Source organism: Ambystoma mexicanum, chromosome 11, assembly GCF_040938575.1.
Source record: "Ambystoma mexicanum isolate Mex_15411 chromosome 11, UKY_AmexF1_1, whole genome shotgun sequence".
NCBI classification, from domain to species: Eukaryota; Metazoa; Chordata; class Amphibia; order Caudata; family Ambystomatidae; genus Ambystoma; species Ambystoma mexicanum.
In genome coordinates this window covers 456927019-456940178 of record NC_090934.1, presented here as the reverse complement: position 1 = coordinate 456940178, position 13160 = coordinate 456927019, and the positions used below count along the sequence as shown (strand labels likewise).

The 13160-nt window shown below is 50.2% G+C and overlaps 1 protein-coding gene across 7 annotated transcripts in view; it reads left to right on the top strand.

The window, feature by feature from the left end:
* Positions 1–13160, top strand: part of PRDM11 (PR/SET domain 11) — an 804858-nt gene that overhangs the window by 429057 nt on the left and 362641 nt on the right. For 6 of the 7 annotated variants that reach the window (XM_069623301.1, XM_069623303.1, XM_069623298.1 and 3 more), the window contains one exon: positions 11925–11992. The exons of the other annotated variant lie outside the window; for it this stretch is intronic. In XM_069623301.1, the coding sequence (XP_069479402.1) occupies positions 11925–11992 (68 nt within the window). The remainder of the gene's footprint in view (positions 1–11924; positions 11993–13160) is intronic. 7 annotated transcript variants of the gene reach the window in all.

Genomic DNA, 13160 nt, shown 5'->3' with positions numbered 1-13160 from the left:
TGGGTTTCCAGTTCAACAACAGCACAGTAGAAGTCCATGCTCAAGAGCTATTGACATCTAAAGCTAAGATCCTAGCAGCACAAGGACGCCTGATGGATACCAAGTTTGGTCAGTTCTCTATGGTTGCCATAGTGAATTTCTACAGAAACAAGAGCATTCCCATCCTAACCTACGGTGCAGAAGGCACGTTTCACATGCCGACCAAACTATGGCCTTCTTTGGAAGGAATATTTTGGAGAAAAATATTAAACCTTCCAAATGCTGCAAGTACCACAAGGATCAGGAATGAGCTTGGCCTATCATCCCTAGCCTCAATTGTGGAATGGAATGCATTGAGTCTTTATATGAAAACAACTCCACCATTCAGTGCACCAATTTTCAAGATCCTCTACGACGAAATTCAAACCAGTAAAAATGAGGTATTGAATACCTGGGTGTCAAACAGAAAGGCAACTCTGACAGAAATCGGAAGCTCCGAGGAAGAATTACTAGCAAACCCTTTGAGAGTAAAAAGAAAACTTCTTGAGCTGGACTGGATCCGAACATCTGAAGAGGCCTCCAAAAGTACCCTGGCAAAATATCTACCTCTGATAGAACTAAAACTGAACCATCGTAGAGGGTACTTGAAGAGATTTCCAGACAGATCCTTCGAATGAGATTGAACTTGCTCAAAATAAACAAAGTAAATTGCATTCGAGGATTATCAAACTCAGGAGTCTGCCGATTCTGCCCACAGTCTGAAGAAATTGAGTCGATAAAACATCTTCTACTAACGTGCCCAAAATGGAACACTGAAAGAATCAAATATTTGGCACCTTTAGCAATGAACTTTCCATCCATGAGCAGAGACTCCTTCTGGAAGACCCTTATCTGCGGAGAAAAGACAAAAACTGTGATCACAGTAGTTTCCATGATGAACTTTCCAGCGTTGGAGCAGGAACCTTGACTGACCCAGATAGAAACTTGAAAATAAATTGATTGGAACGGAGGATTAACTCCATAAACTCCATAATCTCATAATTTCCTAATACCACTATGGTTCAGCATCAAACTGGAATGGCCACAATGAATCTGAAAAGCCACTGATGTTTCCTTTTGTAAAAATTGATTGATTCAATTAAATCAAATAAAAAAAAAGAAAAAAGAAATCGAACATATGGCTCTTTCTGAACATAAATAGGAGACATAATAAATTTAAAAAGCATTCTGTTGTGCACAAGACTCTGTCCAAATGCTGTCCTTTAAAAGCAACAAAACACTCATTCCAGATGGCCCACAATAGCGCTTACTTCATTACAGAAAAATATATATGAAGGAATCACTGATAAAGCCAAGCCCAAAACGAGAGTGATTTCACACTCAATATGTTCCTTATTGACTATTCAATGTGTGTATACAAATTTAATATGCGGGCATGCGTTTCTAGAGTGCACTAACATTGCAAACACTCTTTAGTACTGTTAACCTAGTAAAGGAATTTGAAATTGAATACTTATCTGTTCATCTAAATTTGTAAGATTTCACTATATGGTTGTGTCTCAGAGTTGATTTGATCTGCGCCTAGATTTACCTTGCTGCTTGTTTCCTATAGTTATAGTTATGCGCATTATACATTTCTAAAGTAAAGTACAACTAAATGGACTCAAAACGTAGTTAATCTGGCATTCACTACTTGTGCCACAAACCCTACAACAAAAGAATCCAAACACCTCCATTGATCAATTGGTTAAAAAAGGGCTCAATAGCAAGGTCTGAGCTATTCATACTTTCTAGAAACTTGGGTGTTGATCAGATCAGAACTTTTGTTTGTTAAGCAGGGCCCTTAACCAGATGAGCTACAGTGGTATATTAAAATGTTACGTAATCAGGTACTTGTAATGCGTGCTGTAGAAACCATACCATTACTGGTACATTACTGGTACATGAAAGATGATTGGTCCTAAGCCTCAGGAAATAAATTGCTAAAGTTAAAATTAACACCATTCACATAGGGCGCACACTGGTGGATTGACGTGGTCTTGTAAATTGCAGTAGTCGAGTAGGGAAAGACTGCTGGAAGGACCACTGAGATAGAGGATAGAGGCCAGCGGGTGGCTGAAGCTGTAGCCAAGGGTGGCTGACTTGATTAGGGCTTAAACTGGCTGCCACTGCTGCGTTGTTGAAAGAAGCAGTGCGATTTATGACATAAAACACTCACTCTAACCACATAAAGCCTGTCTCACATTGCAATGCTTTCTTCTTCAAACAACACTCCCGAACACCAAAATCTATGTTTTTCATTGTAAACGGCTGTTTTACAGATAAGGTGGCATTCTGGAAACTCCAGCTATACGGGAGGCAAGAACCTTTGAATCTGAAAAAGGGCCCCCTGCTTGAATAAAATCTGCTTGCTTTGTAGGTTGGTTTATAGGTGGGATGCACTGTAGAGCTCTACCGTAACCCCTCTAACAATATTCAGGCGTGCATATGCCAGAACAGCTGTTAATTCTAAGGTTCACTGTCTTGTTTTTAAACTTCTCTCAGGTGGTATGGACATGTCTACATTATTGTAGTAGTCAAGTTCAGTGACACCTCATCAGACATTTCCTGTCAGGTAGCACTGAGGTAGTGGGACATAGAAAGGCTGTCGTATCGATGAGCAGAGGGCATATTTGGTCATGGGTGTTTTATGGTTTACAAAGAAGGGGGGGTGGCTTAGGGATAAGGCTCAAACTTCAGACCTTCACATTAATTAGCATTACCCTGGTTTTGTGTACTTGTAAAATAAGGAATTGGCATTAAAAGCGCGGGCTACCAAAAAAGGTTCCATCATTCCAAATATGATATTCCACTTGAAATGAAACAGTGAGGTGCTCTTACCTTGCTGCAGGTCTGTGCTGTACGCTGCTGAGGGGCACTGCGTGCAGGTGTGCAGTGTCTCGGTGCACTGCACTATTGCTGCTGTATGCAGACTCAATGGTTAACCGTCTGGATCTGTAGAAGGCAGAGTCCTCGGCCTTCCCATGACTCCCTCCACTGGAGCTTCCCGCTCCACCGCCGTTGTGCATCTGGCCGCTGCAAGGAGGCTCAGGATGGACGAGCGGCTGCCTGCCTCCTCACCAATGCTACAAAGACTAATGGTTTGGGAGGGGTGTGGGGCGCACTGACCTCTGGGCACATCATTGTGCCTACAGCCGCAAGCTGTGATGGGTAATGTTCTGAAGGCAGCCACCTCCATGGGTGATCCAATCACTTTAGGCTGGCATCACTACACATCAGTCAGGTCGTGTTTACATCACAAGACACTGTAACACCACCCACAAATCAGTACCTGGACAATGTGAAAGCCATTTAATAAACACATATATTTAACAGTAATTTATTTATTTTGAAAACCAAATGCATTAAAATATATAACATATTTTCAAAGCTGCAGTACATTTAAAAATAAAAGCATCAATCAAGTCAAATAACTTTTTAATAACATTAACACATGGCAGCCGCCCTTTTTGAAGTAGACATGTAAAGATTGCAAAAGGGATGTGGTTTGAGGGAAGATGGGTGGGAATGTGAGGAAAATTATATAGATTTGACTTAGAGATGGGCGTTAAATGGGCAGGACACATAGCCAAACACAAATACATTCACATATGTCCTCTGAAAAGCACCAGAGACCCTTATTCAAAGTGCCTGTTTCAAGCTTGTATGTTAAATTCTCTTCTTTCGATGGCAATAGTTTCTGCTTAAAGGTAGCAATTTTAGTGCCACCTAATAGCCAAAGCTAAAAAGGCCTGCTTGTTGAGTGGTTTGTCATGGTGCATTTTCGCAAATTAATATTGCAACGGTAGCAGTTCCCTTCATCAACTTGGATTATGTATCCATATGGGTACCAATGGCCAACCTGATTTTCTAGTATCCACAAATATTGCTTCCCCCAAGTCTTTCTTTACACTGTAGCTGAATTGCTATTTCAAATTATGGTTCTTTCCCCTAAGTCTAGTGTTACTTCCCCAACAGAAAGTTTCACCCATGCTTAAACCTATGAATTCTTAATTGTCATGAGCAGGTCCATTTGTAAATATGGAAGCAGAGCGCTAGCAGTTCAACTACCAACTTCTTCTGGGTGAATACAACCAGGTAATGAGAACCTGTGAGATACTTGGTCACAAAATAGTAGTATGTCAGTGACACAACCAAGGGGTTTAGGAATTTGTAGAAGACTCGTAAAAATGTAAATCTGGAAATCCATATTGATACTTTCCAATATAGTAGTAACCATAAAGTGTATTTGCCATACTCGATATGCACACACTTTCACACAGGGATGACTGTATTTCTCCAGCATGGGGTCTGGCATGGATTCACATGCTCATGAATATTCCCCGTCGTCAGGCTGGGAATCCTCGGTAAAGAAAAATCAGTATCAGTTTCGTTTCTGATCTGTCTTTCGTAGTAGTAACCAATCACTGATCTCTGCGTCATACTGACCACAGCCAATGACTGCCATCTCCCTAAGCCCCCCCTCTGGCAGCCACCTTCAGATTTTTACCGCACGTTCAAGTGTTGGGATCCTCGTGCTATTGCTCTCGAGCTTTAGTGCTTTTTTCGCGCTTTTTCTTAGGAAAATGTTCTCTTTTTCGGTCAAAAGAGCCTCAAGCTCCACCGTTTCTGTATCCGATCAACGGGGAACCGTGTCGGATTCTTCTACGCCCCTCAAGGGTGAAGATTTCGTCGAGCCACGCTTTTGGAGGACTCCAGAAGTTTCTCAGGCCCATCTCGATCATGGCCCAGGAGAAGGGAAGCTTGACGCCCGGAAAGCTGTTCAGGGTCTGCCCTGGATGCCAGCTTCAGAATGTCTTTAAGGAGGACGAACACTCCCTTTGCCTCTACTGCCTGCATGAGGGCAAGACGCACGTGGAGAAGGACTTTGCGTTTTGCGGCAATATGTCGGAGCGGACTGTGAAGGACCGCCATCTGCGTCTCGCCAACTGGCTGGAAGGGAAGAGCCCGTCAGGCGAGAAGAAGAAGAAGAAGAAGTCCGAGCGGTCTTCTAAGACCTTTGAGGGCGCCCCGGCGACGGGGGTCCAACAGAAGACCAAGCACCGCGAGTCCGCTGGCACCGGGAGCGCCGAACGGTCGGGCTCTACATTCGCCAGGCAGGGCGCATCCTCCCCGGCGCCATCAACCACGAGCCAACGCTCTGGCTAGGGTAAGAGGAAGGCCGAGCAGCCGGCGAAGCTCCTGGAGAGACCCCGGTCGAGCTCGAAGGCCCCATCGGAGGGGGAGCGAGGCAGTGACCCTCCCCCCAAGGAGAAGGCGGTGAGCGCACCTAAGGTGGTGAAAGCCTTAATCCACCCGGCCAAGGCCTCTATCGAGACAGTCGCGGCGGCCCTGGCTCAGCCTGTGGAGGCTACACCAGTGGTGGCGACGTCGGGGCACAGAGTCTCCCTGCCACCGCGGAGGGAGTCCTCTTTCATGCCCATCGACAGGACCCCCGTGAAACCTCCGACGGAGAAGAAAAGGGGGGGGCAGGAGGTCGTCGTGGATTTGGCCTCAACCTCTGAGTCTTAAGCCACGGCGTTGGCGTGGAAGAAGACCAGCCCGTCGGGAGGGACCCCGACGTAGGAGACGACGAGAACGTCGAGGGTGCCGACGGGGCTCCTGACTGCCCGTCGGACTCCCCTCAACCAGTGCCGCAAGACAACTCGGCGGCCATTTTCTTGGCTATACAGTCCTTATGCTCGGAGATGAGGACGAGATTGCCGTTGCCACCAACGGAGGAACCTCTCCTGACGGGAGACCCGGAGCCAGGCCCTTCTGGAAGCCCCCCTCCTAAGAGAAGAAGGATTCATCCTCCACCTCCTTTTCAACCATCGCGCCCTGCTCAGCCCTCCTCCCCGTCCACGACCCGTTAGGATGATACAGGGACTGACACGGCCGCGACGGGCACAGATGACGAGGATCTCCCGTCGTCACTTCCTCCCCGGGCTTCCCCGCCCGACGAGATTGGATCGTTTCATGCCATGATCGCCAGGGCATCCGAGCTTTTCCAGCTCTGCCCGGAAGAGAAGGAAGGTTTCCTTTATCAACGGCGCGAGACCAAGAGGAAGACGGTCCTCGCTGTACCTCTACTGGACGATATCTGGGATGAGGGTCTCGCCCTCCTCAAGAACCCATCCACAACGCCTGCGAGAAGGGACCGGTACGAGAAGAAGTACCGGGTCCCGGACGCTGCCCCCTTGTGCCTTCGGGCACAGCCGACCCCGGACTCGGTCGTCTCCGCGGCGGCCAGGAAGAAAGCGGGGGGGGGCCCTGGGCCTCTACGTCAACCTCCCCGCCGGACGGCAAGGGAAAGAATTAGGACACGATGGGAGTCATCTCATCGGCAGCAACGACGATTAAGGCTGCCAACGCCTTGGCTATCGTAGCCCGCTACGACAGGGAGTTGTGGTACAAAAAATGCCCCCCTGCTGGACTTCTTACCAGACGACAAGAGGGCGGAAGCCCTAGAGATCTTGCAGGAAGGAGAAGTGGCGTCGGACCACGCCATTACGATAGCGACGGACATCGCTGACACTGGATTTCGCCAGTTGGGCAACGGCGTGTGCCTTAGACGGCGTGGATGGCTCAAGGCAACTGACTTCCGTCAGGACGTGCAGACCAGAGTCTTGGACATGCCGTTCGACGGGAACAACCTGTTTGGGAAAACAGTGGACGATTCCCTACAAGCCATCAAGACGGACACAGAGACGGCCTGGGCTCTTGGTGTTCTCCAGCAACGACGGCCGCCCTTTCAGAGCGGCGGAGGCAAGCAGGGTGCCTCCAAAGGTTCCGGCGGCGGATTTTCCACCTATCGTCAAGCGGCCCGTTCGTCGTCGCAAGAAGCCTACAGGGGATAAGGCAAGTCGGGCGGACCCTGCCATCGTCGCCAAGGAGGGCAAGGTGGCAAAGCCTCGTCGAAGCAGGACTGAACCGGCCGTGGGGTCGGGCCCCCACCGAAGCACCCCGGTGGGAGGCCGGCTGGCGAACTTCGTCAGCGTGTGGGAGTCCATCTCCACCGACCGTTGGGTGCTGGACGCCCTGGCCCAGGGTCACGCGCTCGAGTTTCTAAAGAAGTGCCCGCGCGTCCCACCCCCCGTGGCCAGGAAGGAACATCACATCCCTCAACTTCTCTTGGAGGTAAAGGCGATGCTCATGAAAGGCGCCATCGAGCTCGTCCCAAAGAGGCTTCGGGGCTCCAGAGTTTACTCAAGATACTTCCTCGTGAAGAAGAAGACGGGAGGATGGCGTCCCATCATGGACCTGCAACGACTGAACAAATTCATCAAGGCACAGAAGTTCCGGATGGTCACCCTCCAGCACGTCCTGGGTCAACTGAAGGAGGGCGATTTCCTTTCGTCGTTGGATTTGGAGGATGCCTACTTCCATATCCCCATCCTAAAGGGACACCGAAAGTTTCTCAGATTCGTGGTCCAAGGGCGTCACTACCAGTTCAGAGCCCTTCCCTTCGGATTGAGGTCGGCACCCAGGGTGTTCACCAAGTGCCTCGCACCGGTGGCAGCGCGGCTGTGCCTGGAGGGGATCCACGTCTACCCCTACCTGGACGACTGGCTCATCCGAGCAAAGACAAAGGAGCTCGCCGCGGAGCACACGGCGAGGACCGTCCAACTACTCACGGACCTGGGATTCTGTCATGATCTCTGCTTCCAAAAGATCAGGACCTGCCCGACTCCCTTGGAAGCAGACCCATAACCCCGGTTCCGAGTGCCAGCCAGTCCCAATTGGGACCTTTTGGACCCTGTCCTGGCGCCAGTGGCACCAGGCTCATAAAGATGCCCAGTCCCAGCGCTGGAAGCGCCGGGCTCATAATGCTTGGGTGGACCTACCTGCAGCAGACCATGCTGCTTACTTACCTGCCAGTTGAACCCCGGATCCTCTTCTGTTTGGGACTACTTTTCCTGTTGGGTGGGGCAGGAGCCACTCCCTAGGTTCAGAACACTGGAACTCTTCTGGAAAGCAGGAACTCTTTTCTTACCTAGGCGTGGCTGTGGAAGGAGACACCTAAGCACTACAGGAGGCTATTTAAACCACACCCGATGGATGAATCTTGCTTTGTGTTATTCTGCATTCTCTGCAGCAGAACGCTCATCGTGTCTTCTGCTTCTGATCCTGGGCCTAAGGAAACAAAGGCTTACCATCCTGGAATCCAGTCTTCAGCAGCACCTGTAAAGACAAAGAAAGAACAGGTTAGCACTACGGTCTTCAGTGGCAGCGCATCTCTTACCTGGTCCATCGGCTGTCACCAACGCCTCGCGCTGCATTCCGGCATCTGAAAGACAAAGGCTTACCTACTCTTCGCATGTTCCGGAGGTCTTCGCACTGCATTCCGGCATCTGAAAGACAAAAGCTTACCAGCTCTTCGCACGCTCCGGAGGCCTTCGGCGCTGCATCCCGCATCTGAAAGACAAAAGAAGGTGCGTTTAAAGACATTGGTCAACTTTATTACTCACGTGCCATTACTCCTTCCCACGCCGAATCCAGTGGGTATTCCAGCACCCTTCAGCTTCTCTAAAGCTCAGAATTTGTACCTGCAAGATAAAAGGGACAGTTAGTGCGCATCGTGAAGCAGACTACAAGCGCTTACCTACGTGCTTCCAGGCGCTTCTATTCCTCACGCGGGTTCGATCCTCAACTCTCATCAGCCCGCCATCCGCCATCGCCGGAACTCTGCAAAACAAGAGATATCATTACAAAAGACTTTTAAGACATTTGAAGCGCCCAGAACTTACCGTTCGTGCAGTTAACGACGGACAGCAGTCCTCTGAGGTCAAGAGGCCTGCACCCTTATCCAGTGAAGGAACTGGTTACGGCACCCTGCCCCGAGGCAGATGGAGAGCTCGGCGTTCACTTACCTAAGACATCTTACTCTTCGAGTCAGACATACAGTGCACAGAGGTCCAGCCCAAAGAGCCAACCGTGTGTTACACATCACCTTTGAAGATACGGCATTCACCCAGTCAAGACCGGCGCCTCTGCGGGAATCAGGTGAGCGTTACAGATTCTCCATAAACTACGCCAAGTCCCACCTGGTGCCCGCTCAAGACGCACTGTTTCTGGGAGCGAAGCTCCACACAGTGGCGCGTCTGGCCTCTCCGTCGGAGGAAAGGACAAGGGCCATCTTGGGCAAGGTGCAGCGGATGCTGGTTGTGGACACGGCCAGGGTGAGGTCCATCAAGTCCCTCCTCGGAATGATGTCTTCTTGCATTTATCTCATCCGCCTGTGCAGGCTTCGGATGAGCCCGTTACAGGAGTTCCTGGACGCTCGTTGGATCCAGACGACGGGCAGCTTCGAGGAGAGGATCACACTCGATGAGAGCTTCCGACGAGCGATCCGGTGGTGGGGCACCCGCGCGCATCTGACGGCGGGCATGGACTTCCAGACCCCGGGCCATGAGAAGACAGTGACCACAGATGCCTCCCTGGAAGGGTGGGGAGCGCACACCGAAAATCTGCACGCGAGGGGCCTTTGGCTGCCGACGCAGAAGTCCCTCCATATCAACGTCCTGGAACTCCGTGCAGTGTTTTGGGCCCTCAGGTCCTTTCTCCCGTCCCTCAAGGGCAAGGTGGTGAGGATCTTCACCGACAACACCACCACCATGTTCTACATCAGGAAGCAGGGCGGTACCAGATCCCCAGCCCTGTCCAAGGAGGCTCAGGATCTGTGGCATTGGGCCGTCGCCCAAGGGATGTTTCTGCTTCCGTCCCATCTGGCAGGGATAAAAAACACCATCGCCGACTCGCTCAGCAGAGAGCTGCGCTCGTGCCACGAGTGGGAACTACGACGGGATCTAGTGGACTGCCTCTTCCGACGGTGGGGCACACCCCAGATCGATCTGTTCGCGACGGCGACGAACTCCAAGTGCCAGAGGTTCGCCAGCAGGTTTCCCCAGCCGAGGAGAGTGGGCGATGCTTTCTCGTTCCCCTGGGAGGGCCTGTTCCTATATGCGTTCCCTCCATTGCCGCTGCTGATCCGGCTCATCAACCAGCTCAAGAGGTCACGGTGCAGGATGATCCTCATCGCACCTGCGTGGCCGAGGCAGATATGGTTCCCGGACCTTCTGGACTTGTCCCCGTCAATCAAGCTGCCAGTGGACGCGGATCTTCTCTCCAGAGAAGGAGGCGCCATCCTCCATCACGACCCGAAGTCGCTGAACTTGCAGGCCTGGCTCCTGCAGCGTTAGAGTTTGGAGGTTACGACATACCGGCCGACTGCAGAGAGGTTCTTGCAAAGGCCAGGGCGTCCTCAACTCTTAAATGCTACGGACACAAATGGAAGAGGTTCTCTGTCTGGTGCCACGCACAGAAGATTAACCCTCTACGGATTACAGCTCCTCAAGTTCTGCTGTAACTACTGACGCTGGCCAAGGCTGGACTGGCGCACGCTTCCATCAAGATTCATCTTGCTGCGATCTCCCGATACACCAGAACCACGGGACGGACGTCTTTGTGGTCTCATTGTCTGGTGAAAGAATTCATGAAGGGACTTCAGATCGTTCCCGCCGGTGAAGGCCCCGGCCCCGGCGTGGGAGCTCAACTTGGTGCTGACCAAGCTCATGGGACTTCCGTTCGAGCCTCTGCACTCAGCTCCGTTGAAGTTCTTGTCGTGGAAAACAGCGTTTCTTGTGGCCATCACCTCCGCACGATGGGGGGGTGAGATCCAGGCCCTTTCCTGCAAGCCCCCGTACTTGACTTTTCACAACACAAGTGTATTGCTCAGGACGCATCCCTCCTTCATGCCCAAAGTGCCGTCGGACTTCCACCTCAACGAACCCTTGGTGTTGCCTGTTTTCTTCCCGTCGCCTTCGTCGCCGGCTGAAAGGACTTTGCACTCGCTGGATGTGGCTAGAGCGCTGAAGTTCTACGTGGACCGCACGAAGAGTTTTCGGAAGACGTCACAACTTTTTGTGAACTTTGGACCTGTCAATCAGGGGAAGGCTCTCTCGAAGGCTTGCATTTCCAGATGGCTCTCCGGCTGTATCATGTACTGTCATCGGTTGGCAAACCGACAGCTGCCTCGCCGTCCGAGAGCCCATTCCACCAGAGCGATTGCAGCTACCACGGCGTTCCTATCTGGTTTGCCCTTGCTGGACATCTGCAGGGCTGCTACGTGGAGGTCGACGCACACCTTCACGAGATTCTACTGCGTCGATTGGGATTCCAGGGAGGAGTCCAGGGTCGGCCAAGCAGTGCTGCGCAACCTGTTCGCCTAAGGTGAGCCTGGTGAGGAGGTAAGAATTGCTTAATGTTGAGTTTTGGATGTCATGCTTAATGTTGAGCCTTTGCCACCTCCCGTGGTTGTGCATGTGTGTACTGCTATGTATTCTTTTATTCATGAGCATGTGAATCCATGCCAGACCCCATGCTGGAGAAGGAACAAGTTACTTACCTGTAACTGTTGTTCTCCAGAATGGGTCTGGCATGGATTCACATGCGAACCCTCCCGCCTACCCATCTGCGGCTCTTCACTTGGTCATACTGCCACTTCACGTGCTACCAAATCTGAAGATGGCTGCCAGAGGCGGGGCTTAGGGAGATGGCAGTCATTGGCTGTGGTCAGTATGAAACAGAGATCAGTGATTGGTTACTACTACGAAAGACAGATCAGAAACGAAACTGATACTGATTTTTCTTTACCGAGGATTCCCAGCCTGACGACGGGGAATATTCATGAGCATGTGAATTCATGCCAGACCCATGCTGGAGAACAACAGTTACAGGTAAGTAACTTGTTCCTTATGAACCACAGTGATTGTGGTCAGTTGGACTGCATTGACAAATTAAATGAAAAAGGTGATATTTTCTGTTTAGTTTTATGGAGCAGTGTAACACTGTTCTTGTGATGTGATTTAGTGAGCACCTGTTCCAATATTTCGAACTGTTTTCAGATAGTCGATAAGAACAATCAGTATAAGTCCATTGACGGGAAGGTTGAGGGCCAAGCCAACTGGATGAGGTGAGTCCTGCTGCATGCTCTTTACTCTTTTCTGTTGTGTTCCCCACTATCTTATGACCGCATACATGTTGTGCAAATACTGTTGTGCCCCTCTTGAAAGGTGCACCAAGGGTTTGTTCCCATGGTTTTACCATGAAGTCAAAAATGTGTCCTAAGCATCATCCCCACAGTGATTAATAGAAACACTGTAAATGTATAATTTTCAATGAAATCAGACATTTGTAAATTGTTCAAACTGCATTTTGCCTGTCTGGTTTGACAATGTGTGCTAGTGAATAACCATTTCGCTCCGTGTTCTAAAACTATATTCTTGTGTTAATCATGGGAACCGTCTATTCAAAATGATCAGCTTGATTTACGTGAAGGTTCTTTGTTCCGAGGGTGAGACAAGTTGAACTTCACATTCCAGTTTTACAAAAACACATAGGTTTGACTGTTTTATATATCATGGACCACACTTTGCTGATATATTATGTGTTAAAGGTAGAAGTTATTATTGATTCTCTGTATTGTCTGGGGTTAGCTTGGTAGGTTTGCTAAAGTGCAGATTGATTGTCATACTCGTGGGCCCACTCCCCTGCAATGATGCATGTTCCACCAGAAGCAGGCTCACTGTTAACTGAGACAAATATATTTCCATCAGACCTTGATGTTTAAACATGTATAGCCTGGCAAGTGGATTGATTTAAAACGTTTTTTTATTAATGATAGCAAAGTTAAGGTTTCGAGGGGATTGGGTCCTCCGACGTATTCCATATCTATGACATGTAATCACCACAGCTGTGCTGCTTCGGAAACTTTTTTCGGAGTCTGCGTCCTGCGTCGATGCGCCGTCGTCGAGGGCCTCCTCCGACATCATCTGATGTGATAAGTAGGACGCACAACGCCCGTAGCCTCAGTTCCGTTTTTTCCGCGAACGTCGAGCTTCGTGATTCTCGGTTAACGCCTCGACTCTTTGGAGTTCTGTTCTTCTCGGTTCTTCGAACCTGTTCGTTTTGTGAAAATCCTTCGTGTGAAGATGTCTTCTACTTCGTCTTCGACCCCGCGTCCGGGTTTCAAGAAGTGCGGGGAGTGTGTGTCCAAGATGTCGGTGACGGACTCGCACGACGCCTGCCTCTGGTGCCTCGGGGATGCCCACGACACGGATGACTTTATGGACTGCCAGTCG